Below are 26,617 nucleotides of genomic sequence, written 5' to 3' on the forward strand. Positions count from 1 at the left end.
ATTACGGCCCTGCAAGAGGCCTCCAGTGAATCATAACCACATTGCAAAGTATGCTTTCCCACTTGTTCAGCTGCATGCAATAAATCCTGCATTTCCTTGTTCTCAGAACATTCAGAATTTGTCAGCATTTTCTGTTATAGCAGAGACATTAAGTATTACTGATATTTAAGCATATGAAACTGACAATTTAAAGCCCTTACAGCCAAGGTAGCAGAAGTGTAAACGTGTTTCCCCCATCTGTCCAGAGCTCTTGAATCTCTATCTGAGGGGACAGTTTTTTTTTTTGCAGTAGCGGCCTTGACCCCTTTGGGACCCTGAGAAATAGTTTCTGGGTCAGCAGCAGGGTTTTTATATAGAAATTTATGAGAATCTGGAACCCTGTAGTGTCTGTCTGGCTTAACAGGTGCAGGTGGTAAAGAGTCGGGAGACAGGCCGGACTCTGAGAATACATCATCTACAATGTCTAGAAAGTACAGTTTTGTACCTACCATAAATGTAGATGTCCGATAGGTATGCAACTGCAGTCCTGACATATGGGGTTGTTCTGCCTCAGGCAGCCCTTCGGTCGGCCGGATTTCAAAGTCTGGGTCTGGCGTCGGCTGATGTCACCCTTTCCCCGACGTCAGAGCACCTGGGGTATAAAAACGTCAGCCGACACCATCTTCTTCAGTGTTTCTTGCCCCAGATGCCAGGTGCCCTCTAAGGAAGGCTAAATTTTGAAAAAGAGAGAAAAAATTCCAGACAAGTACAACAGCATAAAAACAAATACACCATAAAAGATTACCCCAGGTAGCTAAAATGAGGGGTAGAAACCCAAAAGTATACTACAGAGGGGTAGGTGGGAGGGAAAACCCGACTGCAGTTGCATACCTATCGGACATCTACATTTATGGTAGGTACAAAACTGTACTATGTCCTTCAAGGATGCAACTGCAGTCCTGACATATGGGTTGAATACCATAGACAACCTGGGGGTGGTAGGCACCAAGACAAAGATGGTGTAGCTAAAATGCCCTGCAGGACTGCAGAGGCAAACCCTGCTCTGGATCTGGAGTACAAAGGCAGGTTGTAATGTTTGGAAAATGTATGCATGGAGCTCCATGTAGCAGCTTCTAAAATGTCCTTTGTTGCCACTCCTCTTAAAAAGGCTGTGGAGGTGGCTGTAGCTCTGGTGGAATGTGGCCTGATGTCAGCTGGCACAGTTTTTCCATGAAAAGAGTAGCAGAATCGAATGCAATTTCCAATCCATTTAGAAATTGTCTGTTTGGAAATTGCTTTTCCCTGCAATCCAGCAGCGAAAGCTACAAAAAGCTGGTCAGATTTTCTGAAAGACTTTGTTCTGTCCAAGTAGTAGCGCAACTGTCTGTGTATGTCCAATGTGTGCAGAAGTCTCTCTCCTTTATTTTGAGGATTGGAAAAGAAGGTAGGCAGGTGAATAGCTTGATTCAGGGACACCCTGGATACCACCTTTGGCATGAATGACGGATTGGTTCTCAAAGAAACTCTGTCCTTTGAAAAATGAGAAATGGTTGTATTGCCATAAGGGCCTGTAGCTCAGAGACTCTTTTTGCTGAGGTTACTGCCAGAAGGAAGGCTGTTTTCCAAGACAGAAATTGCAACTCTGAAGATTCTGCTAGTTCAAAGGGAGGAAGAGTTAATTTTTCCAGCATGAAGTTGAGGTCCCATGCAGGCACTGGTGGTTTCCTTGGAGGGTTGATGTTCTTTATACCTCTTAGAAAATGTCTTTGCAATGGGTGAGAAAATACAGGCGGATCAGTGTTATATTTGGCAGATATTGCTGAAGCATGTATTTTTATGGAAGAATATGATAGGCCATTGTGGAGCATTTCGGCCAAGTATTCCAGGATCTGTGGAATGCTCATCACTGATGGGTCTTGACCCTTTTTGCTGTTCCAGATAAGAAATCTCTTCCATTTTGCTGAGTATGTTTTTCTAGTGGAAGGTCTGCGCGCCTCCAGGATGATATCTTTTACCCTTTTGGAAAGTGTATCCTGAGTAATAGTCATGGAATCTTCCAAGCTGTTAGCTTCAGTGTTTTCAAGCTGGGGTGTCATGTCCTGTAATTGTGCTGTGTCAGAAGAAGTGGCCATTGAGGAAGGAGCCACGGATTGGTGTGTGCCAAGCTGCGTAGCAGTGGGTACCAGTGTTGTCTTGGCCAGTCTGGAGCTATCAGTATGACTTTCGGTTGCTCTGTCTTGATCTTTAGTAACACCTTGGTCATCAAAGGAAGAGGTGGGAAGGCATATAGTGTTAGAGAGTTCCAACTGAAGGAGAGAGCGTCCACCTTCCATGCTTGAGGATGGTATGTCCTTGTGCAAAACTTTTTCAGATGGTGATTGGGAGGCAAAAAGATCTATATCCGGCCTTCCCCATGCTTGAGCTATTTGTAAGAAAATGTCTGGATGCAACATCCATTCGTGTGGATCCATGATGTTTCTGCTTAGGCTGTCTGCCAGAACATTGTCCTTCCCTGGTACAAACTAGGATTGTAGCTCTATTTTCAATTGTAGGGAAATATCCCAGAGATTCATTGCCAGTCTGCAAAGAGGGTAGGAATGGGCACCTCCTTGCTTGTTTATGTACCACATAACTGTGGTATTGTCTGTCTTTATTAGATGATGGCCCTGATGCATGAACTTTTCGAAGGCCTTGATTGTATGTATCACTGCCAGCATTTCTTTTTGGTTGATATGCAGGTGCTTTTCTTTTTGTGTCCATTGTCCTTGAATGCATCTGCCCTCCATGTGCACCCCCCATCCATGGTCTGAGGAGTTTGTTGTTATGGTTTGACTTGTATGAGGCTTGCTGAAAGGCATACCTTTATCTGGCTTGCTTGAGCCCACCACAGAAATTCCTTTTGAAGGCATGGAATGAGTGGGATCAATGTTTCCAGGCTGTGGCTGTGCTGAGACCATAGACTTTTTAGATATCATTGTAGTTTCCTCATATGCAGCCTTGCATGTGGAATCAGAAGAATGCAAGATGCCATGAAACCCAGGGCCTGCAGGATTTTCCTTGCAGTCATCTGGGTGTGTGTTGCCAATCTTCTGAAGTATTCTGGTAATTGTTTTTGTTTTTCTTTTGTTAGAAACGCCATCTGGGTGTTTGTGTCCAGTGTGGCACCCAGGAAAGGTATTTGTTGGGATGGTACGAGACTTGATTTCTAAATATTGACTGTGTATCCCAAGGCCTGCAGTAGGTGAATGACATAATCCAAGTTTTTTAACAAGGCTTGTTGGCTGTCCGCTTGTATAAGGCAGTCATCCAGGTAAGGGTATATTTGTATCCCCTGAAGTCTGCAATGTGCAATTACTGATGCCAGGCATTTCGTGAACACTCTGGGCGCAGTAGATAAGCCAAAGGGCAATGCTGAGAACTGATAATGCTCTGAGCCTGCAAGAAATCTGAGGTATCTTCTGCAACTTTGTCTGATTGGGACATGCAGGTATGCCTCCTTGGAGGTCCAGAGTTACCAGCCAAGACCCCTTGCCCAACATGGGAAGGAGTTGCTGTAAAGTCAGCATTTTGAATTTTGGCACAATAAGGTAAGTATTCAGTGCAGACAAGTCCAGAATGGGTCTCCATTGGTTTTCTTTTCTTGGAACAAGGAACAGTCTTGAATAAAATCCTTGTCCTTGTTCTGCAGAAGGAACCTTTTCTATTGCTCTTATTTGAAGTAGGTTTGTTATTTGTTTGAGTGCCTCTGCCCTTTGATTTGGTGGCCGGTTTGGCCTGCCATGTCTTGTTGGCAGTGTATGAAAGGAATATGTATCCTTTGTCTATTATCTCCAGTATCCATTTGTCCTTTGTAATATTGTGCCAATTTTGTGAGAATAAAGATAAATTTCCGCCCAAAGGTGCTTCTAATTGAGCCCTGGATGGAGGAGTCAAAGTCAAGTCATTGAGATTGTCCTGGCGGAGCAGTGGAAGGTCCTGCCCCACCTCTCTGGTTCGGAGGCTGCCATTGACGCCCTCTGTAGGAGCCTCGAGTTTGCCCTCTACCTCTGCCACGTCTGTTTTTGCCTCTCTGAAATTTGTCTGTCAGGAAAGGACCAATGCTTAGAAGGCCAATTCCTGATGAATCTTGGAGGCTGTACCTGGAGGAAATCTTTGACTGTTTGCACTGATTTTGCCTTTTCCTTTATTTTCTTTAAAACCTCTTGTGCAGTAGCACCAAATAGCTTATGTTTCTCTAGTGGTGCGTCCAAAAGCTTAATTTTCACATGGTCTGGTAATGTTTGTTCCTTTAACCAAGCATGTCTGCGTATGACTGCACCTGTCATTGCTGCTCTACATGAAGCTTCAAATGCATCATATCCACACTGAAGGAAATGGCTGCTAACCTGCTTAGTATTATGAACCAATTCCTGTAACCTCTTTCTATCTAATGGTTCAGGAGAAGCCAGTTTCTTTTGCAAGTCATCCAACATGTATTCCTGATACTGAATCATATGAAATTGACAATTTAATGCTCGCATAGAAAGGGTGGAAGATGTATATACTTTCTTGCCCCGCCTTTCTAAAGCCCTAGAATCTTTCCGAAGGGAGTGGGTTCTTAGCAGTAGTGGAGGAAACTCCTTTAGGCCCCTGAGAAATAGTTTCAGGGTCAGCAGTATGGCCCTTGTACAGAAATTGATGAGTGTCTGGGACCCTGTAGTACCTGTCTGGCTTGACAGGAGCAGGGGGGAGGGAGTCAGGGGAAACACTAGATTCTAAGTACACATCATCTAAAACATTTAAAACTGGAGGAATAGCTAAGGGTCTATGCTGAGGTAGCTTTAAAAATTCCCTTAACCTTTTCCTAGAATCTGAGTATTCTTGGCCTTGCCATTTGAAGTGTTCCCTCATGGAATGAAGCGTTTCCCCAAAGGAAAACTCCTCAGGAGGAGAAGCAGAGGGAATAGATTCCTCCTCGTAGGCCGGGAAGGCCTCCTCCTGGTAGTCTGAATGTGCAGAATCACCTGAGGCCTCATCGGAAGACTGGGAATCTACCTGCTCAACCCTAGGCCTCTTGTCAGAAGGCGGCTGAGAGCCTCTATCTGGATGAGGCTGTGAACCCCTAATTAAAGAAATAAGGTCCTCAGCTAAACTTAAAATTTGAGAACCAGAAGTGGTTCCCAGAGAAACAGATCTTGGAGGGAGAGACTTAGCCTGTTTGGCAGCCTTAGCAAGTGTGTAGGCCTTAATGGACATAGGCACTGGAGGCCTGGCAGCCACACGTGCTGGAGTAGTCTTATCCACTGAAATGGTGTCAGAAATATCCTGGGCTACGGTCTCAGAGGGGAGAACAGAAACCGGCACCGAGCTGGCCTCCGATACCGAAGTAACCGGTGGAGTGGTGTCATCGGTCTGTAGCGGTTGCAAAACCGGCTCAGAAGAGACCAAGACACTCGCAGTAGGCCTAAGCGTGGTGTCGGTCCTTATCCTTCCGTTTTTTAGGTAAATGTGCTGTCGGAAGCTCCGATGGCATGATACAACAGAAATCTTCCCCAAAATAATCCTGTGCAAACTCTGACCGACGCCTAAGAGTGCGTTTATTGAAAGCAGCACAAGCTGCACAGGCCGAGACATTGTGTTCTGGGCCTAGGCAGGGTAAGCAGTAAGAGTGGAAATCCTTATGAGGTATTTGTTTCCCACAAGTTAAACAATTATTAACTTTTTCACTTTTATCCAACATCGGCTGAGGCAAGAAAAGGTCCCCAATGGGGTACTTAGCTTTTTGAAGACTTCAGTAGCTGAAAACACAAGAGCTGGTCAACCGGCACTTGCAAACTGCTTCAGTCTTTCTTGCCGCGTGGCGCCCGAAGCAGAAGAAGATGGTGTCGGCTGACGTTTTTATACCCCAGGCGCTCTGATGTCGGGGAAAGGGTGACATCAGCCGACGCCAGACCCAGACTTTGAAATCCGGCCGACCGAAGGGCTGCCTGAGGCAGGACAACCCCATATATCAGGACTGCAGTTGCATCCTTGAAGGACATCAGGTGGAATAGCAAGAGGTCTGTGCTGAGGTAGTAAGAGAAAGTCTGAGCCTTTTCTTATATTCCGAGTAATCTTGGCTCTCCCAGTGTAAATGCTCCCTCATGGTATGCAGGGTTTCCTCAAAGGAGTAATCCTCAGGGGGAGAAGCTGAAGGAATAGATTCTTCAGCATCAGAATACTTATAGGGAGGAAAAGAGTATCCCTGTTCTGAAGAGGAGTCGGAGGAAATGGAAACCTGATCAGAGGAATCATATTCAGTGTCTTGTCTAGGCCTCTTATCAGGAGGGGGATGGGAACCCCTGATCAAAGTAATTGGGTCTTCGGCCATTTTGAGCATCTGTTTCTTAGGCATGGAAGTCTGTCCTGGAGAATGCTGTACTTGTTTCCTAGTCTTTATCTTGGATGCTGAAGTTGGCTTGATATGCAGCTGTGTACATCTGAAAACACACTCAGAAGCCGATGCCTGCTCAGCGGCTCCGGACCGATCTGAGGGATTAGTTTCCGAAGGCCCAATACCTTGAGTATCCACAGGCCTAATTGTCTCCACGTGGGAGTCTGAGGCGGCCTGTGGCTCTGAGGTAGCGGGTGTCAGGGACTGCGAAAGCACCTCACTGAGAACCGGTGACTGGCCTAGAAGAGGCTTAGTCTGTTTTGGACATCGGATGCCTGTCCTTTTCTTTTTCCTTGCGCTTTTCATGAACTCTGGTCATCGGCTGTTCTGACGGCATTATATAGTTAAACCTTCGTCCAAAGTAATGAAAAGCAAAATCGTACCGACGCTTAATAGTGTGTTGGTTAAGTCTAGCACAAAACCGACAACTAGCAAAATCGGGGTCAGGGTCTAGGCAAGGAATACAGTAAGAATGAAAATCCTTATGAGGTATTTGCTTCCCACAAGAAATACAATTGTTAACTTTTTCTGACATCTGTCTGGAGCAAGAAAAGTTTCCCCAACGGGGTACTTAGCTTTAGTGAAGACTTCGGATCTGAAATTCAATTTCAAAAATCTCAGGAGTCGGCAGACCGGCACTTGCGAACTGCTTTTGCTTTGGGCACTGCACGGCAAGAAAGACTGAAGAAAATGGCGTCGGCTGCATCTTTTATACCCCTGGCGCACTGATGTCAGGGAAGAGGCAACAGCAATCGACGCCGGACCAGGACTTTGGAATTCAGGCCGACTGCGGGTCGCCTGCCAGCAGGATAACCCAAGTGTAATGACTGCAACAGTGAAACACGATGAACATCCTGATGTACTTTTAAAGTGAATGTAAAAAGTAATGAAATAATGTTTACCAGCATCTACAACTTTCGAGAGCAGAGATATTTTCAGACATTAACATCAGTGGAAACTGTTGCACCTGTTCTGTAAAGGCTATAATACGCAAATCTTTTAAAATAATTTTATTAATTACCATTATCTGTTTCACAATATAGGATCATAGGAAGTTATTAGGCTATTGGCCCTGAGGCCCTTATAAGCCTAGCCAAGACAGTTAGCCCATGTTTAGACAAGTCAGTACCCAAAGCCCTTGTCCAACAGGGACACAGGTGGAATCCCAGGTGTGTTATTTTCTGTTTCCACATCCAGTTATCCAGGTTGCACTTAAAAAAGGATAATGAGGTATTCTGCTTGATGTGGAGTGGGAGTCTATTCCACAGATGGGGGAGTATCTGAGACACAAATCTGTTCCACCAACAAGTCCTATTAATGTCACAGACCAAGCTGAGGTTGCACATGCATGTTACTAGAGTGGAGCTTCACTTGCCGATATGCAGCAGTCCCGTCAAGGCGGGGTCTGAGATTGCTTTGTATGCCAGACAGAGTTTACCTCTGAGGAGTCTGGGTGAAACTGGACAGGGCTTTTAGCCTGTGTAGGATAGATTTTGAAGCCCTGGATTCTCCTGGTTAGGAATCTCTGTGGTCTCTCCAGATGCTGCATGTGCTTTGCGAGGTACATGCCGAAGGGGGCTTTGCAGTCAACTGGCCTTATAAGGGAAGAACACAGGGATGTTATGACCTCCTTGTCCCTGGATGACATAACCTTAATTATAAGGTGAGCCACATAGAAAGCTTTCCATACAATGGAAGGAACATGGTGGTCAAAAGTCAGGTTGCCATGAACCTGGGTGTCCAAATCCCTTACGCGCTTAGGACGATGTTATTAATGTGATATGTGGGGACATCAGTCTCCCCAAAGGGGATGATTATGCATTTTTTGGCATTCAGTTTGAGGCCATGTTTCTGGCAACAGTCATTTGTTTGGGTAAGACCCTATTGGAGGATGTCCACATCACTTGGGGAACTGATGACTGAGAGCCCAGCCTGCAGTTATCTGCAAAGTTGGTCAGTAACTTAACAGCAGTCATCAAAGTAACCGGGATGAACTGTTTTTTCTCCTGCCATACCGGTGTTTTTTATTCATGGTGACCTCCATAACTCCACTCTTAAGAATAGCATGGGCGGCACAGTGTTGCAGCGGTTAGAGTTGTCGCCTCACATAAAGAGGTTCTCCAGTACGATTTTTGTCTGGGATGCCTTCTCTGCGGAGTCAGCATGTCCTCCCTGTGCTTGTGTGGGTTTACTCTGGGTCCGCCAATTTCCTCTCACATTGCAAAGACATGCATCTAGAGAGTTTCTCTCCGGGCCTCCACTGCAAATAGGCTGTGTCACAGTTGGACTTTCCCAGTAAACAACTGTTAAATAAATAAATGGAGGCTACCAGTGGAAAAAGTACTGCCACTACCCAACCACTATGAATATTTTTTAGTATAATGACCCTTACCACCAAATTCCATAAAAGTATACAACACTGTGATCATAAGACTGCAAGTCTGTACCTACACAGACTTTATCCAAAGGGCTGGGTTCAGTTCCTGAGCCCATCAAAATACATCATCCAACACAGGTGGAAATCCATTAGAAATAGTGATGCCCTTTTCACATAACTTAATACACAAGTGTATTTTGAATGTGTGACCTTCTTTCCCATTTTAAGAGCAAAGAAAGAGATATTAAGTATAGTTCTAAGTACAGAAATGTAGTAATCCCCATGCAATCCAAAACTGTTAGTTTGTTACAAACTCCCCACATCACTTCCTATTAACAAACAAGTTAAGACAATGTTAGAGGTTCAACTGGTGTTTCATTAACTCAATTAAAGTAAAAATTTAGAAATGGCAAAATCTGTGTTAACTTTGACTACAACCCTGAAGTTATAAATGAACTGCTTCTTTCGGCTTTTCCTGGTTAGGAGTCACCACAGAAGATCACCTGTCTGCTTATGATTGGCAGTGGAGTTATACAGTGTCGAGTCGCCAGCCTTTGTGCCCAACCTTCCATGGAAGACACACACACATGCCTAGGACCAACTTAGAGTATCCAATCCACCTACAGCATGTCTTTGGGATGCGAGAGGAAACCGGAGCACCCGAAGGAAACTCACGCGACCACAGGGAGGACATGCAGCAGAGGATCGAACCGGAGAACCTCTTGCTGTGAGGCAGCAACGCTAACCGCTGCACCACCGTGGCCACCCTGAAGTTATAATGAACTAAGCTGTGGTAATGTTACCTTGCATATGCAAGGTTCCCTAATCCAGTGCTGCAACTTTTGCAGCAAAATACTCCAGCACCATTGTTGGGTGGAGACGGCAACAGATTCGCCCACTGTAACTTAACCCAAAAAATTAAGATTTTCTCAAGCCACAAAACAAGAAGCTAACTGACCTCTAAATGTGTCAGTACTTTGCACTTCTAACTTTATGTTACATGAGGGTGCTACAAAGTAACTTACTTGCGTGCTTGTCAGCCAAGGCAACAAGTGTGCTAGAGATGTCCCTTCTTCTATAGAAGCACACAACTTTTGCTTCCACATTTCCATTGGCAGTCTGCAAAGTGGAGAATTAAAAAAGCAAGCTTAGCAGAAATCAGTGACTCACTTACAAATCTTCAACAAATGTTGATAACTGTAATTTAAGCAGCACATATATACACACACACAACTGTACAATGATAAGAAATAACTGTGTTTGACGCAGACTTGCTCCTTTCTAAAATCATGCTCTTACCTGGGTATTTGACTGAACTGTTTCATTATATACTTAATATTTAGCAAAACGTTAAGTACTGCCACATAAATAAATCAAACGTACTAGCAGTTTGTTTCAATCCCAATACATACAACTCCAAAGAAATTTATAAACTTTTCTTAGAGAATTTATATCTATATATATATATATATATATATATATATATATATATATATATATATATATATATATATAAAGTTAACTAGTTAAGTCCAATGGGTACACAGTCTCTTTTTAGGAGCAAACCAAAAGTAATGTCTGGATAAGAGACACGCTCAAAGTCACACTGTAGGCAAATGAAGGCTTTGTAAATCACAATCCAAATGAAAAAAAGCCAGCCAAGTGTGGATGGTGTAAAATCCAAAAGTTTATTGAAACCCAAGGGAAAAATCCCCTAGATAACACATCAAAACAATGAATCCAAACCGGTTTCGGCTTAACAAAGCCTTCTTCAGTGGATAGCAAACAAACAAAATACTCACAACCTATAAACATTTTATTTTGCATTTTTCGATCTTTTGAGGTTTTCGACTACTGTTTCTGCCTATATTACTGTTTTATTACCTGATTTTCCTATTTTTCTGTGCTTAAATTGTTGATTGCACTTGTTGGCTAAAGTTTTGCTTAAAAGTAACAAACAGGCTAATACACTCAAGTGTACCAGCCTTTGATAGCAATTTAGTCGAATACCAAAGCATTTACTGTATTTTTTCTGTCTGTTTGCAAAAAAACCAAAAAAATACTTCTCCTTTCCTAAACTTTCCTAGCTAGTTGTTCCAGTGATCAGATTTTGCTGATCCCTGGGCTTTGTATTTGGTTCCTGTGTTCCTCCATTTTCTGTGTGGCCAGAGGTAGTTTCTTTACTTACCAGTGGGAGTGGGGAGTACTGAGCTGCTTGTTTGTCCTCAAGGGAGTGGTTAGAGACAGCAACTAGTAATTAGTTGGCCATTTTGGGTCATTTCCTGTTTTTTCCAGCCCCCTGCTATAAAGCGCGCTTTGGCGGGCTTTTTCAGGCATTAGAGAACTTGGCATAGCTCCTCGTGGTCCCCTGCAGAGTTCATAAGCCAGCAGAGAGCAGAAAAAGCAACTTTCTTGATTATAAGTATTTTTTAAACATTTTATTTTGCATTTTTTGATCTTTTGAGCTTTTCGACTACTGTTTGTGCCTATATTACTGTTTTATTACCTGATTTTCCTGTTTTTCTGTGCTGAAATTGTTGATTGCACTTGTTGGCTAAAGTTTTGCTTAGTAACAAACAGGCTAATACACTCAAGTGTACCAGCCTTTGATAGCAATTTAGTCGAATACCAAAGCATTTACTGTATTTTTCTGTCTGTTTGCAAAAACTAAAAAAACAAAAAAATACTTCTCCTTTCCTAAACTTTCCTAGCTAGTTGTTCCAGTGATCAGATTTTGCTGATCCCTGGGCTTTGTATTTGGTTCCTGTGTTCCTCCATTTTCTGTGTGGCCAGAGGTAGTTTCTTTACTCACCAGTGGGAGTGGGGAGTACTGAGCTGCTTGTTTGTCCTCAAGGGAGTGGTTAGAGACAGCAACTAGTAATTCGTTGGCCATTTTGGGTCATTTCCTGTTTTTTCCAGCCCCCTGCTATAAAGCGCGCTTTAGCGAGATTTAGCGCTATTTAGCACGGAGTTGCCACTGTTGCACACAAGAGCAGTGGCGGTTTAACAAGGTTAAACTATTCGGGCTACCTAAATTCCACTCTTCAAATTTTCCCTTAAATCTACCTTCCTCGAACTGTACTGCCGATCAAACCAGCGTATCCTATAACTAAAAACTTCATCTCTACTTGATTCCCAAGTAGACTATTCTCTATCTGTAAAGCCTAGCACTTGCTCCTACAGTACTTGCACCTTGATAAAGCACTATTATTATAGATAGTACCCCACCAGCCTAGAACCCACATCCCCCGGAGTCTTTTGTAAGTTTTTTATCTATTACTTCTAGCATGTCGAGGATCAGTTGCTAGTGTCCTCCTGCTCAACTGGTGAACCTGGAATATTGAGGCAATGTTACAATTGCCTCATGTACACAGACAATCCTCTCCTTCTCCCACAAAACACAAATACATGCGAGAGATGCAACTATACGGCCAAACTGGAGGCTGAGCTCTCTCAACATAGGACTGGCAAGACCAGACAGGAGGAGAAGGTAACCACACACACTACATACCCAGTCACACATAGTACCATCACAACTTTAAATCATACACATAATCACACAAAGACATACTCGGAGGCTCTGACCAAAAATCTACCAAAACAGCAGAGGCATCCAAAGCAGACACCCAAACTACCACCACCTCAGGACCCAACACATGCATCACATAGACCACACAGTCAGAGTGTCAAACAGTCACAGCCCTTAAGGCCAAACACAATGCCAGACACACTCGTCATTGGTGACTCCATAGTCAGGCACACTGACGTCCCGCTCACCAGACTGAGTAAGGAGAAGGTCACAGTAAGCTGCCCGTCGGGTGCTAGAATCCGCCACATAACGCAAGCACTCAGGTCTCTCAACAGCAAGTACAAGTACGACTCAGTCATTGTCCATGCTGGTGTCAACGACCTGAGACGTACCTCCTTGGACTACATGAAAAGAGACATTGAGGAGCTCTCTGATTATGTAGCCCAGGCAGGTATGACCCTGACCTTGAGCAGTATCCTACCTTCACCTAGAATGATGCCACAATACAGTGATAAGATGATCAGCTTTAATAATTGGCTTAAATTTTGGTGTCATTCAAAGGGGATCCAATTTCTGTCTGCCTGGGATGACATGCTGGACAAGCCACGCTGCTTCGCAAGGGACGGCTTGCACCTGTCACCCCTGGGCTTCTGGATATTGGCAAAGGCTCTTGCCACCCCCATAGTGCCTTTTTTAGGCAAAGCTCAAATTCTAAACCTACCTCCCTAGAACACAAAAAAGGAAAAAAACTAAGGGTAATGCTGCTCAATGCCAGAAGTCTCAATCTCAAGATGCACGCACTTGAGGCCCTTCTCAGTATGGAGAACATCGATGCCTGTGCTGTGACAGAAACCTGGTTCAAGGCTCCTGAGAGCACCCCAGCACTACCAGGTTTCACCTCATATCATGCGTTCCGGCCCCAAAATCCGGACAACACCAAGAAAGGAGGGGGGGTGTCCATATTCATAAAGGACACACACACCTCAAGGTTGGTGGCAACGCACGATGCATCTGAGACCATCCAGGTGCAATTAACCATAGGCAAGACTGCTCTGCAATTTGTAGCATGTTACAGGCCACCCTCTCAAACTCAGCAACCTCACATGGCCTTCCTGAAAACACTGGAGGGGATAAATGTATCTCCAAATACCATCATACTAGGTGATTTCAACTACCCTAATATAGACTGGGAACACTATTCAAGCCCAAACACTCTAGCCCAAAGGTTCCTGGAGTTCATAAACTCAAATGCCATGGAACAACTAGTCACCATCCCCACAAGAGGAGAAAAAGTACAGTTTTGTACCTACCATAAATGTAGATGTCCGAACTGGATAGCATCTGCAGTCATAACAAGTGGGTTGTCCTGTCGTCAGGCAGCCCTTCAGTCGGCCGGATTCCAAAGTCCGGGTCCGGCTTCGGCTGATGTCGCACTCCACCCGACGTCATCACTGTTGGTCTTCGGGTATAAAGGCATCAGCCGACGCCATTTTCCTCAGTGTTTCTTGCCCCAGATGCCAGTAGCCCTCTTGCAGGCTAAAATTTGGATAGATGCCAATGTTTCCAAATAGATGGAGGTAAACACAACAATAAGCATGTATGTACATATACACAAACAAATACACCATAAAAGACTCCCCCCCAACAGCTAGCTATTAGAAGGGTAAACACCCTAGGAGTACCACAGAGGGGATGGAGGGACGGTAATCCTGACTGCAGACGCTATCCAGTTCGACATCTACATTTATGGTAGGTACAAAACTGTACTATGTCCTTCATGGATGCATCTGCAGTCATAACAAGTGGGTAGAATACCATAGCCAACTAGGGAGGAGGATAAAAATAGATTATGGTGTGTTTAGGATCCCTTGCAGTACAGCAGTGGCAAACCCTGCTCGGGATCTGGAATATAGAGGCAAATTATAATGCTTGGCAAATGTATGCACGGAGGTCCAAGTAGCCGCCTCAATAATGTCTTTGGTTGCCACTCCTCGTAAGAAGGCTGTGGTAGTGGCTGTTGCCCTTGTAGAATGAGGTCTTATGTTCTGTGGAATTGGTTTTCCATGGAAGGAGTAACAGAATCGTATGCAATTTCCTATCCATTTGGAGATTGTCTGTTTGGAAATAGCTTTTCCTTCCCTTCCTGTTGCATAGGCTACAAAAAGTTGGTCAGTCTTTCTGCTATTTTTGTTCTGTCCAAGTAGTAGCGTAGCTGTCTATGTACATCCAAGGTATGCAGTATTCTTTCCCTCTGTTTTGTGGGTTGGGAAAGAAGGTAGGTAGGTGGATTGCCTGGTTTAAAGACAGTCTGGATACCACCTTAGGCATAAATGTAGGATTAGTCCTCATGGACACTCTATCTTGGTGGAAGATTAGGAAGGGTTGCACTGCCATTAAGGCCTGTAGTTCTGAAACCCTCCTTGCTGAAGTAATTGCCAGTAGGAAAGCAGTTTTCCATGACAGGTGTTGTAGGTCTGCTGTTGCTGCTGGTTCAAAGGGTGCTAGTGTCAACTTTTCTAGCACAAAGTTTAAATCCCAAGCCGGTAATGGTGGTTTCCTTGAAGGTTTTACATTCTTGATTCCTCTGAGGAATTGCCTGAGCAAAGGATGCGAAAAAACAGGTGCATCAAAGCTGTATTCTGCTGAAATAGCTGATGCATGTGTCTTGATGGAGGAGTAGGACAGGCCTGAATGAAGAAGTTCGGCCAGATACTCCAGAATGTTAGGCATATCTATGTTTGACACATCTTTTCCTCTCTCCGTACTCCAGATGACAAACCTTTTCCATTTTCCAGCATAGTTCCTTCTTGTTGAAGGTCTGCGTGCTTCCAGAATAATGTCTTTAACTCTTTGGGAAAGTTCTGGAATAGCTGCTGTTATGTGATGTTCCATGCAGTCAGTTGCAAGGTTTTTAGGTTTGGATGTATGATGCTGTAGTTGTTCTGCGTTAACATCAAGGGCATCAGGGAATTGTCCACATATTGTTCGAGACATGCTCCTCAGTAGTGGGTACCAGTGTTGTCTTGGCCAGTTTGGAGCTATCAGGATTATCCTTGGACGTTCTTCCTTGATTTTCAGTAGTACCTTGTGTATCAAAGGAAGAGGCGGGAATGCATATGCTGTTAGGCCTTTCCAGTTGAAAGAGAGCTTAATCCACTTTCCATGCTAATGGGTGGAAAGTCCTTGTGCAGAATTTTTGAGCTGGTGATTGAGAGGTGATGCGAATAGGTCTATCTGTGGCATTCCCCATTTCTTTGAGATGGTCTTGAAGATGTCCGGGTGAAGCTTCCATTCGTGGGCATCCCAAGTGGTTCTGCTTAATATGTCTGCTAGGGTATTGCCTTTCCTGGTACAAATATTGCCTGTAACTGGATGTTGTAGCTGAGTGCCAGGGTCCACAGCTCCAAGGTCATTCTGCATAGGGGGTATGAATGAGTGCCTCCCTGTTTGTTGATGTACCACATGACTGTGGTGTTGTCTGTCCTTATCATCAACTGGCCCTCTTTGAGAAATGGTTTGAACTTTTGGATTGCCAGTTTTACTGCCAGCATTTCTTTTAGGTTGATGTGCAGTTGAAGTTGATCCTGTGTCCACAATCCTTGCACGCATTTGTCCAGCATGTGGGCCCCCATCCTAGGTCTGAAGCGTCTGTTGTGATGGTCTGGCTTGCTTGACATCTGCGAAAGGGTAGGCCTGGGTTTGACTGGCATGCCTGAGCCCACCATAGGAACTCCTGTTTTAAGCATGGAATTAGTGGGATTTCTGTTTCTAGACTGTGTCTGTGTTGGGACCATAAATTCTTTAGGTACCACTGTAGTTTTCTCATATGTAGTCTGGCAAATGGAACCAAGATTATGCATGATGCCATGAAGCCCAAGGCCTGCAGTACTTTTCTTGCTGTTAACTTGTTCAGTTTTGTTAGTGCCAAGAAGTATAGAGGGAGTTCTTTTTGTTTTTCTGTAGTTAGGAATGCCATTTGGTTTACTGTGTCCAATTCCGCGCCCAAGAATGTCCTTGTTTGGGTTGGTATCAGCCTTGACTTTTGTAAATTGACTGTGTATCCCAGTGCTTGTAGCAAGTAAATGACCCTTTGTAAATCTGTTGCCAGCTTGCTTTTGTTGTCCCCTTGTAGCAGGCAGTCGTCCAGGTATGGGTAAATTTGAATTCCCTGAAGTCTGCAATGGGCGATTACTGATGCCAGGCATTTTGTGAATACTCTGGGCGCAGTAGATAAGCCAAAAGGCAATGCTGAGAATTGATAGTGCTCTGATCCTGCAAGAAATCTGAGGTATCTTCTGCAGATTGGTCGAATGGGGACGTGCAGGTATGCCTCCTTGAGATCTAGAGTTACCAGCCAAGACTCCTTGCCCAGCATGGGAAGAAGTTGCTGTAGGGTCAGCATTTTGAATTTTGGGACAATGATGTATGTATTTAAGGTGGACAGGTCGAGAATTGGTCTCCAACTTTTTCCTTTCTTGGAACTAGGAATAGTCTGGAGTAGAACCCTTTCCTTGCTCTGCTGTTGGCACTCTTTCCACAGCTCTCATGTTTGCTAACTCCATTATCTGGCGTAGAGCCTCTGTTTTGATTTGGAGGTAGATTTGGCATTCCTCTTTTGACTGGAAAAGTGTGGAAGTGAAACCGTAACCTTGATCTATGGTTTGTAAAATCCACTTGTCCTTTGTTATGTAGTGCCAGTTCTTTGAAAATAAGGTTAACTTTCCGCCTAGAGGAGCTGCTATTTGTTCCCTGGTAGGCGGATTTAGGTTAAGTCACTGTGGTTGTGTTGATGTAGTGGCAGTGGCTGTGTCTGTGCCTCTGTTGTTACCTTGCCACTGTCTTCCTCTGTAGGCACCTCCTCTGGATTGGTTTCTGCCTCTGGAACGTCTATTCCTGCCCCTTTGAAATTTTGTGGAGTCAGGAAAGGACCAATTTTGGCAGGCCAGTTCCTGCTAAACCTTGGGGTTGAACCAGCAAGAAATCTTTAACAGTTTGAACAGATTTTGCCTTTTCTTCCATTTTCTTCATAACCTGCTGGGCAGATGTACCAAACAAACTTGTCTTGTCCATAGGAGCATCTAGCAACTTAGCTTTAACATGATCCGGTAAAGCTTGTTCCTTTAGCCATGCATGCCTTCTTATCACTGTGCCTGTCATGGCTGATCTAAATGAAGCCTCCAGTGCATCATAGCCACATTTTAAGGAATGGTTGCTAACCTGTTGTATGTTATTTACCATCTCTAATACATATTTCTTATCAAGAGATTCATCAGTGGTTAGTTTTTAGTTAACTGATCCAGCATAAACTCTTGGTATTGTATCATGTGAAACTGACAGTTTAAAGCTCTAGCTGAGAGAGTAGCTGAAGTGTAGACCTCTTTACCCCATCTGTCTAATGACCTTGCTTCCCTTTCAGAAGGAATAGGGTTTTTAGCTATGGTCGCGGCTACTGCCTTGGGGCCCTGGGATATAGTTTCTGGGTCTGCAAGTGGAGCCTTGTAAAGGTGGTGATGAGTATCTGGCACCCTGTAAAATCTGTCTGGTTTGGCAGGGGCTGGGGGTAAAGAATCTGGAGCGGAGCAAACATCATTGAAAGCATCATCCACCACAGAGTGAACAGAGGGTATAGCTAAGGGCCTGTGCTGTGGAAGGTGCAGAAAAGTCCTAAGTCTTTTTCTGGAGTCTGAAAAATCCTGTTGCTGCCATTGGAACTGTTCTCGCATGGCATGCAAGGTTTCCCCAAAGGAGAATTCTTCTGGTGGGGAAGCAGCTGGGATGGATTCTTCAGCATCAGAATCTTCAAAATTGGAGAAGGGAGCCTCTGGCTGGTCAGTTATGTCTGATTCATCAGCAGAATCATCAGAGGACACTGGCTCAGGGGGCTCTGCCCTAGGTCTCTTCTCTGGGGGCTGAGAGGCCCTGTCTGGGTGAGATTGAGATCCTCTAATTAAAGAAATTAAATCTTCTGCCAAAGTAAGCATTTGAGAACTAGAAGAGGGCCTGGATGTGGGTGGTTTAACAGGCACTGTTTTAGTAGTCTTGGCTGCTTTAGCCCTGGCGAAGGCCTTAATGGACATGGCTGCTGGAGGCCTAGCAGCACCACGTGCTGGGGTAGAAACATCCAAGGGATGGTGTCTGATAAGTCAACCACCGTAGTGGGTAAAATTTGTGAAGTCGTTTCAAGAGTTGTAGCAGGGGCCTCGGTTGTAGGAATAGGTTCAGCTGTACTTTGTTCAGTTTTCTCGGTTTCAGCGAAACCGACACACTCGCGTTTTGCTTGACCATGGTTTCGGCCGAAACCGCGGACCGCGAGTGTCGGTCTTTATCTTTGCGTTTTTGCTAGATTGGGTAGTCGGAGGATCCGACGGCATAATGTACGCAAAATCAGAACCGAAAAACTGTTCTGCAAACTCCGACCGACGCCTAAGCGTTCGTCGGTTGAAAGAAGCACAGGCCGAACAGGCTGCTACGTCGTGGGCTGGGCCTAAACAAGGCAGACAGTAAGAGTGGAAATCTTTATGAGGTATTTGTTTCCCACAGTTTAAACAATTGTTAACTTTTTCTGACATCGGCTGAGGCAAGAAAGAGTCCCCAACGGGGTACTTAGCTTTAGAAGTCTTCGAAGTAGTATTCGGTAGAAGTAATCTCTGGATCCGACCGACCGGCACTTGCGAACAGCTTCTGCTTGGCGCCACGGCAAGAAAGACTGAGGAAAATGGGGGCGGGTGATGACCTTTTTACCGAAGACCAAAAGTGATGACGTGGGGTGGAGTGCGACATCAGCGAAGCGGACCCGGACTTTGGAATCCGGCCGACTGAAGGGCTGCCTGACGACAGGACAACCCACTTGTTATGACTGCAGATGCATCCATGAAGGACATCATACTTGATCTCATCATCACGAACATGGGATCACAATGTTCAACACCGGAAGTATACCCCTCACTGGTGAGATCAGATCATAAACTAATCTCACTGGAGGTCCTCATCCCGCCCCCACCTGAAATAAAAAAGACCACAGTGAAAAACTTCTCAAAAGCCGACTTCACACTTCTAAAAACTAGTGTGGTCTCCTTTAAGGCCCCTGAGCCAGTGGTAAACATTACTCAAACCGCTGAATCACTTACAAATGCCTTCTACCAGCACCTACAGGACTGCATGGATCAGGCAATCCCTAACAAAACTAAGACTCTTTGTACCAAAGGCAAGCGTCCAGTCTGGTGGACCCCAGCCATAAACAAGCTCTACAACAAAAGGAGGAAGCTACTACAAGATAGAGCAAAATCCTTGAAAGGTAAGACATCTTTGATCATTATAAGTAAAAAACTAAGAGCTCTCATAAAATCATCCAAGGCAAATTTTGAGAGAAAAATCGCCAAGGACTCAAAAGACAATCATAAGGCCTTCTTTAGCTATGCTAGAAACCTAGGAGGAAACTCCCAGATATGCTACAAATTAGTTCAAAATGATGTGAAGATTACTGAACCTACACACATTGCCAACATACTGGCTGACAGGTTCAGTGCAAACTTCTCCCCCCCCCTCCCCCGCAAAAGGAGAGATCTATACCAGAGGATTGTAGCCCCCCAAACATCTCCAACGCCCAGGTGAGAACTGCTCTCTCCAAGGCAAAAAACACAGCATCCATGGGACCGGATGGTGTCCCCGGCTGTGTGCTCCACTTAACTCAATGAGGAATTAAACCCGCAGTTAGGACAGCTTTTTAATCTTAGCCTAACCTCAGGATACATCCAAGGAGTGGCGCACGCACTGTGGTCCCACTTCATAAGGGCGGTGCCTCCACCGACCCTAGAAATTACCGTCCCATTAGCTTGACAAGCCTTATCTGCAAAGCCATGGAGAGGATCATAATGGAACTCATAAATAAAGACATAGGGAACTTGCAGACTTTGGATCCATCCCAGTTTGGCTTTGTCAAAGGCAGATCATGCCTCTTAAATTTGGTTGACTTTTTCGAAACAGTCACCAAGGCCATTGATGAGGGCAAGGCAGTCCATACAGCCTACCTCGACCTGGCAAAGGCCTACGACACAATACCCCACTCAGGTATCATCGAAAAACTCATCAGCTTAAATGTAAACCCATACATCACAAGATGGGTTGCAAACTGGCTAAGTGACAGAACCCACAGGGTCAGAGTTGCTGGCGCCATGTCAGACTCAAAGCCTGTCACAAGTGGTGTCCCACAGGGCTCAGTCCTGGGACCACTCTTGTTCGGCATCTACTTTTCTGAAGTACAATCAAACACAGGAGGGTTATGGCTGACAAAGTTTGCAGATGACTGCAAACTGGGCGCCATAGTTGAAAACACATCTGACACAGATATCCTTCAGAAGAGCCTCACAGAAACGGATAACTGGTGCCAGAGCCATGGCCTAAAGTTAAACGCCAAGAAATGCATAGTCATACCCTTCGGGAAAAACAAGGTTACCCCTAGCTACCATATAGGTGGCAATCCACTGAGCACAGAAGAAGTCATCAGGGATCTGGGGACCCAGGTTGACAGTAACCTTTCTTGACACTCATGTTGCCAAAGTAGTTAGGAAAACCTTCTACATTGCCCACCTGATCATGAAGGGATTCACATCTAGATCTAGGGAGGTCATCATCCCCCTGTACTCATCACTCATTAGACCTATGATTGAGTACAATGCCCCAATCGGAATGTATCTGACCCGACACCTGCAGCAGCTGGAAAGGCCCCAAATGTTCCTCACCAAAAGGATAAAGGGTCTCAAAAATATGTCTTATGCTGCCAGACTGAAAGAACTCCAGCTCTATTCAGTCGCATACCGCTTGCTCAGAGGTGACCTGTGCCTGACATATAAGGCCATGTCAAACCCAGATTTGATGAATATGCTTCACCTCAAAAATCTAGATCCTCAGAACCACAAGGCGGAGACTTGAACCTTGACACGGTTATTAATAGAACGTGCTGGAGGGACAGATTCATCACCCAGAGACTCCCTATGCTGTGGAACAAAATCCCGGTACATGTGAGGCAGAGCACCTCGCTGGCCTTGTTCAAGAGGAATCTTGACCAATGGATGGGAGATCGCAGATATACCCCAGGGATTACTTCAGTGTCACTGCTTGACAGAGGCACAGCAAAATAATAGGCATAGTTTTCTTCAAACTAAAGGGGTGGCGAAAGCCACATAACTATGGGCTAGGCTTATAAGTGCCCTTGGGCAGATAGCCTAGTATGAACCTATGAACCTAGTATATGTATATCTGTATATATATAGCTAGGTGAATGACATCAGAACCAATAAGAACAGGTAATTAGTGGTTACATTTGGTCATTAAGACCAGGTGGAAATAAAGCTCCAAGTTTTATTATCCATTTCTTTTCTTTAAAATTCAACATGTCATGCCAACTTTGTTTATCTTTACAAATACCTTTAATATGGTCAATGATAACAAACTTATAAGAAGCTGTTATATGTATCAAACTGTGTTTGTATAAAGCATTATTATTTCGAACCAACGCCCCAATAATGCTTTATACAAACACAGTTTGATACATATAACAGCTTCTTATAAGTTTGTTATCATTGACCATATTAAAGGTATTTGTAAAGATAAACAAAGTTGGCATGACAGCTTCCAGACCCCTAGTCTACCATCCCCCCCAGATATCTTCAAACACAAGTTGAAAGTTACTAAAAAAAAATACACTGATGAAACAAGTATGTGCACATAAAAGACAACCACACATCTTTTTCGCGCTCCTCTCACAGTAACTTGATCTTTACTAGCATTTTATCATCAGAATTCTGTAATGTCTTCGGCATTGCCATTTCTGGTATCTGACCATGAGTGAAGTCTTTCACTAACTGCCATAAATGTAATAGTTACACAGCACATTGCTCACATGTACAAGTAACTAAACTTACCTGTGACTGGCAGAAATTAATTTTTTTCATCACACCATTCACATGTACATGTACTACACTTTCTGCCATTCAACGTATTTCCCCCTAGTTGTCCACGAACTACTCAATAGCAGCAAGCCCAACAAAGGTTAGTGCAGCATTATTAACCAAATTGCTTGGCATCTGAGAAGCAGTCCAGGGCATTAATGAGGTTGACAGTAAAGTACAAGAAATTTTGTACTCAAGATAAATTGAGAAAGTTCAACAATGGGAATAGTACAACATTATGAATGTACTACACTTATATTTTGCAAAAGTCTTTTTTGTTAAAAGAAATGTTTATATACTGCTTGCACTACAGTGCTACAGGAGAGCTGTATCAGAGTTCAGCGTTGTTTTAGAACGATGTCACAACCACTGGTCTCTTCTGCAGTATCATTTAGAGACTGTCATCAAAGCAGTACTACCACCTTCTCACTTTAGTAAGCAACTGATGTCCAGATCCAACTGTCTGATCTATTTCACATAACTGATCCGCCTTTCAGCAGGCCACAATATTACACAAATGATCAAACCCTGCATCATTAACAAAATTACAGAAAAGTACAGTCACACAGGTAAAGTTACCATAACAGCAGATGTCTGAATAATCACTGCTGCAGTAGCCTTAGCCATATGGGTTGCATCCTGTTAATGATGTAATCTGCTAAAGATAGAAAAGCTAGCCAGCTTTCAAAGCTTAAGAGCACCTTCCATGTTCCCAAACTATTAATCAAGTCGCAAAGAGGTTCTGGTAAGAAGACCAGGATTTGGCTGGCTTGGCACAACGTAAACTTGGATACTACTTTAGGCATAAAGCAAGGATTAGCTGTTAAGGATACCTTATTAATGATGTAATCTGCTAACGATAGAAAAGCTAGCCAGCTTTCAAAGCTTAAGAGCACCTTCCATGTTCCCAAACTATTAATCAAGTCGCAAAGAGGTTCTGGTAAGAAGACCAGGATTTGGCTGGCTTGGCACAACGTAAACTTGGATACTACTTTAGGCATAAAGCAAGGATTAGCTGTTAAGGATACCCTATTTTTTATGGAAAATGAAACGGGACTGACACCATAACAGCATGCAACTCTGATACTATTCTTACACAAGTCAGTGCAATAAGCATAACTGTTTTCTATGTTAAGAACCTCAAATTAGCCAGATGAGTTAGTTAAATTGGAATAAGTGTTAATTTTTCTAAAACAAAGTAAAGATCCCAATAAGAAGCCATGTGTTTTCTAGGAGGCCTGGCATGCAATATCCCTTTCAAAAACATTTAACATGGGAATGCACTGGAAGAGGAGGACCTGTGGGCAGGCCCTCTGAAATAGCTGACAACTGAATTTTGAAAATGTTTTCCTACTTTGTAATATATGAATTCTTAGCTGCAGGTTTTGCCTCCAATACCTGCTACATGTCCTCAGAATTTTAAAAAGTTTCAGGCACCTATTTGCTATCACCCAGACAGTTAGCTGCAGTTGTTTTGAGTTGGGATGCATCAAACACTTCTGTTGTCCTGTGCAAGAAGGTCCAGTCTGGGAAAAAGCTTATGGTAATTACTCTCTGCCATTTCCAAAAGGGAAAAATTAAACTTACGTATGTAATTACCATAACAACAGATCTGTGCTGCCTCCTATTCATCAACTAAAAAAGAAAAAACTCCAAAACTTTTAAAACAAAAAAGCGAGTAAAAAACTGGGGCAGCAGATAGAATCACGCTTATTTATTTAGCGCTTTCGGAAAAGCTAGTACCTTTCCTTCTTCAGATCAGATCTGTCTCCTATTCATCTCAACCCATATGTAACTAGCTCAAAGGTCCACACCTCAGAATCTTCAGTCCAAGAGTTCCATGTCCTCTACCAATAATGCCCTGTCCCAACTACACCTCCTCAGATCAATTCTGTTCTATCAGTGTACCTATAGCAGTGTTGCAAGGTATTAGATCCTGCACAACAGACAGGGAAACAAGTGAAAGGGGCATTACATGAGCCCCCTCAAACAGCTTTGGGGTCAGTCCGCAGTCAGCCAGGAGTAACATTAAGGAATAACAATATTGAGGGGGCATGGAGTTACAGAGGATAGAAATGGACAACAGAAGACAACATGGATCATTCTTTATAGCAAGTACATAACTTTTATATCTTGTTTTTTTCCATCCATCTCAACCTGTGGGACAAAGTCCCCAGCCAGGAAAAAAAAATCTAGTTGGTCTCAGGAGAGAACATTCCTCAAAAAGGTGGAGCCAAGGAAGATCTAGATCTAGACTGAATATCTAATTTGCAATGGTTTACAAACTTACAGTACTAGACCAGGTAGTGGCTACCAAATGTTATCTATAGAGGCCGGAGCTAAAACAGCACCCAAGGTAGCGACTGCTCTACAAGAACGAGCTCTAGACTTCTTCCAAGTATGCAAATGTCACTTTGGAAAGAAGTTTTGCCACTCAAGAGTTGGAAAAGAAGATCAAAAACCAAATAGGATTTTGAGTCTCTTAGTTTTGTCCAAACAGAAACTCAGTTTGTGCCAAACATCTACATAGTGAATCAAGTACCCTCTGTTCTCACTGAAATTTGGGAAGAAAATGGGTAGATTCAAATTACAATCTAGAGATGGAGAGTTATTTTGAAGAGTAACCCTATTCTTGTGGAAACACCAGGTACAGAGGAATGGTAAAGTACAGTTTTGTACCTACCATAAATGTAGATGTTCGAGTGTTCAGACTGCTGCAGTCATCACACTTGAGTTATCCTGCCGTCAAGGTGGTCCCGCAGTCGGCCAGAGTTCCAAAGTCTTGGTCCGGCGTCGGTTGCTGTCGCTTCCTCCCTGACGTCAGTGCGCCAGGGGTATATAATACGCATCCAACGCCATTTTCTTCAGTTTTTCCTGCCCCAGATGTCAGGTGCCCCCAAGTAGGTAGGCAATACATATTGCTAATCAAAAATATACATATAAAATAAAAACAATACCTTCAGTTACCAGCAAATACACCCCAAAGGTTGTACAGGATAGAAAGGTATAGATAAGTCCAGCTGGTTCAGAGGGGATGGAGGGAGGGTAACCTGGACTGCAGCAGTGTGAACACTCGAACATCTACATTTATGGTAGGTACAAAACTGTACTATGTTCATCGTGTTACACTGCTGCAGTCATCACACTTGGGTAGAATCCCAAAGCTAAGGTTGGGTGGCTGGTCTATAAAGAATTAGGCTTGGCTATGAGGCCCTGCAGAACTGCAGTGGCAAATCCTGCTCTGGATTTAGAGTAAAGAGGCAGGTGGTAATGCTTGGTAAAGGTGTGCACTGAACTCCAAGTTGCAGCCTCCAAAATTTCCTTGGTAGGTACTCCTCTGAGAAAGGCCGTTGAAGTGGCTGTTACCCTGGTGGAATGTGACCTAATGTTATTAGGGACTGATTTTTCCATGCTGTGTGTAGCAGTACCGAATACAGTGTCCTATCCATTTGGATATAGTCTGCTTTGAGAAAGCCTTGCCCTGTGATCCTGCAGCATATGCTACAAACAGTTGTTCAGTTTTCCTGAAAACTTTTGTTTTGTCCAAGTAGAAGCGTAGCTACCTGTGTATGTCCAAAGAATGCAGAAGTCTCTCCCTTTTATTCTGGGGGTTTGGATAAAAAGTTGGCAAATGGATGGTTTGGTTAAGAGCCACACTAGATACCACCTTTGGCATAAAGGTAGGGTTTGTCCTTAAAGATACCCTTGTCCTGATGAAAAATTATAAAAGTTCCACTGCCATAAATGCCTGTAGCTCTGAGACTCTTCGTGCTGAAGTTACTGCCAGGAGCAGAGCTGTTTTCCATGATAAAAATTTTAGATCAGCTGTATTGGCTGGATCAAAAGGTGGTAGGGTCAGTTTTTCCAAAACGAAATTGAGGTTCCAAGTTGGTGTTGGTGCTCTCCGGGGCAGTCTTATGTTTTTAGCCCCTCTGAGGTACTGCTTTAGCAAGGGATGGGAGAATAAAGGAGGATCCGTGTTGTAATGTGCTGAAATGGCAGAGTCGTGGATCTTAATTGATGAAAAGGATAGGCCTCTGTCCAGCATCTCAGTTAAGTATTGTAAAATCTGAGGAATGTTTGGAACAAGAGGGTCAAGGCTTTGAGCCTGGTTCCAGGCGCAGAATCTCTTCCATTTTTCTGAGTAAGCTTTCCTGGTACTAGGCCTCCTGGCCTCTAAAATGACATCCATAACAGCTTTAGAAAGAGGTGTTGCCTGTTTGACTAAAGTATCTGCCATGCAACCAGATTTAGGGTTTTGAGCTGACCGTGCAGGATCTGATTGTTTTGAGTCAGAAGGTGTGGAATTTGGGGTAAAATCCATGGTGGGCCCTGAGCCAAGTTCCTTAAGATAGGGTACCAGTGCTGGCGTG

At 44.0% G+C, this 26,617-nt stretch overlaps 1 protein-coding gene across 5 annotated transcripts in view; it reads right to left on the reverse strand.

Moving 5' to 3' along the window:
* MTA1 (metastasis associated 1) overlaps nucleotides 1–26,617 on the reverse strand; it is a 3,368,231-nt gene that overhangs the window by 2,932,127 nt on the left and 409,487 nt on the right. For all 5 annotated transcript variants that reach the window (XM_044074165.1, XM_044074166.1, XM_044074164.1 and 2 more), the window contains exon 3: nucleotides 9,794–9,887. In XM_044074165.1, the coding sequence (XP_043930100.1) occupies nucleotides 9,794–9,887 (94 nt within the window). The remainder of the gene's footprint in view (nucleotides 1–9,793; nucleotides 9,888–26,617) is intronic.

The sequence above is a fragment of the Protopterus annectens genome, chromosome 6.part0, assembly GCF_019279795.1.
Source record: "Protopterus annectens isolate FY-2018-M chromosome 6.part0, PAN1.0, whole genome shotgun sequence".
Taxonomy (NCBI): Eukaryota; Metazoa; Chordata; order Ceratodontiformes; family Protopteridae; genus Protopterus; species Protopterus annectens.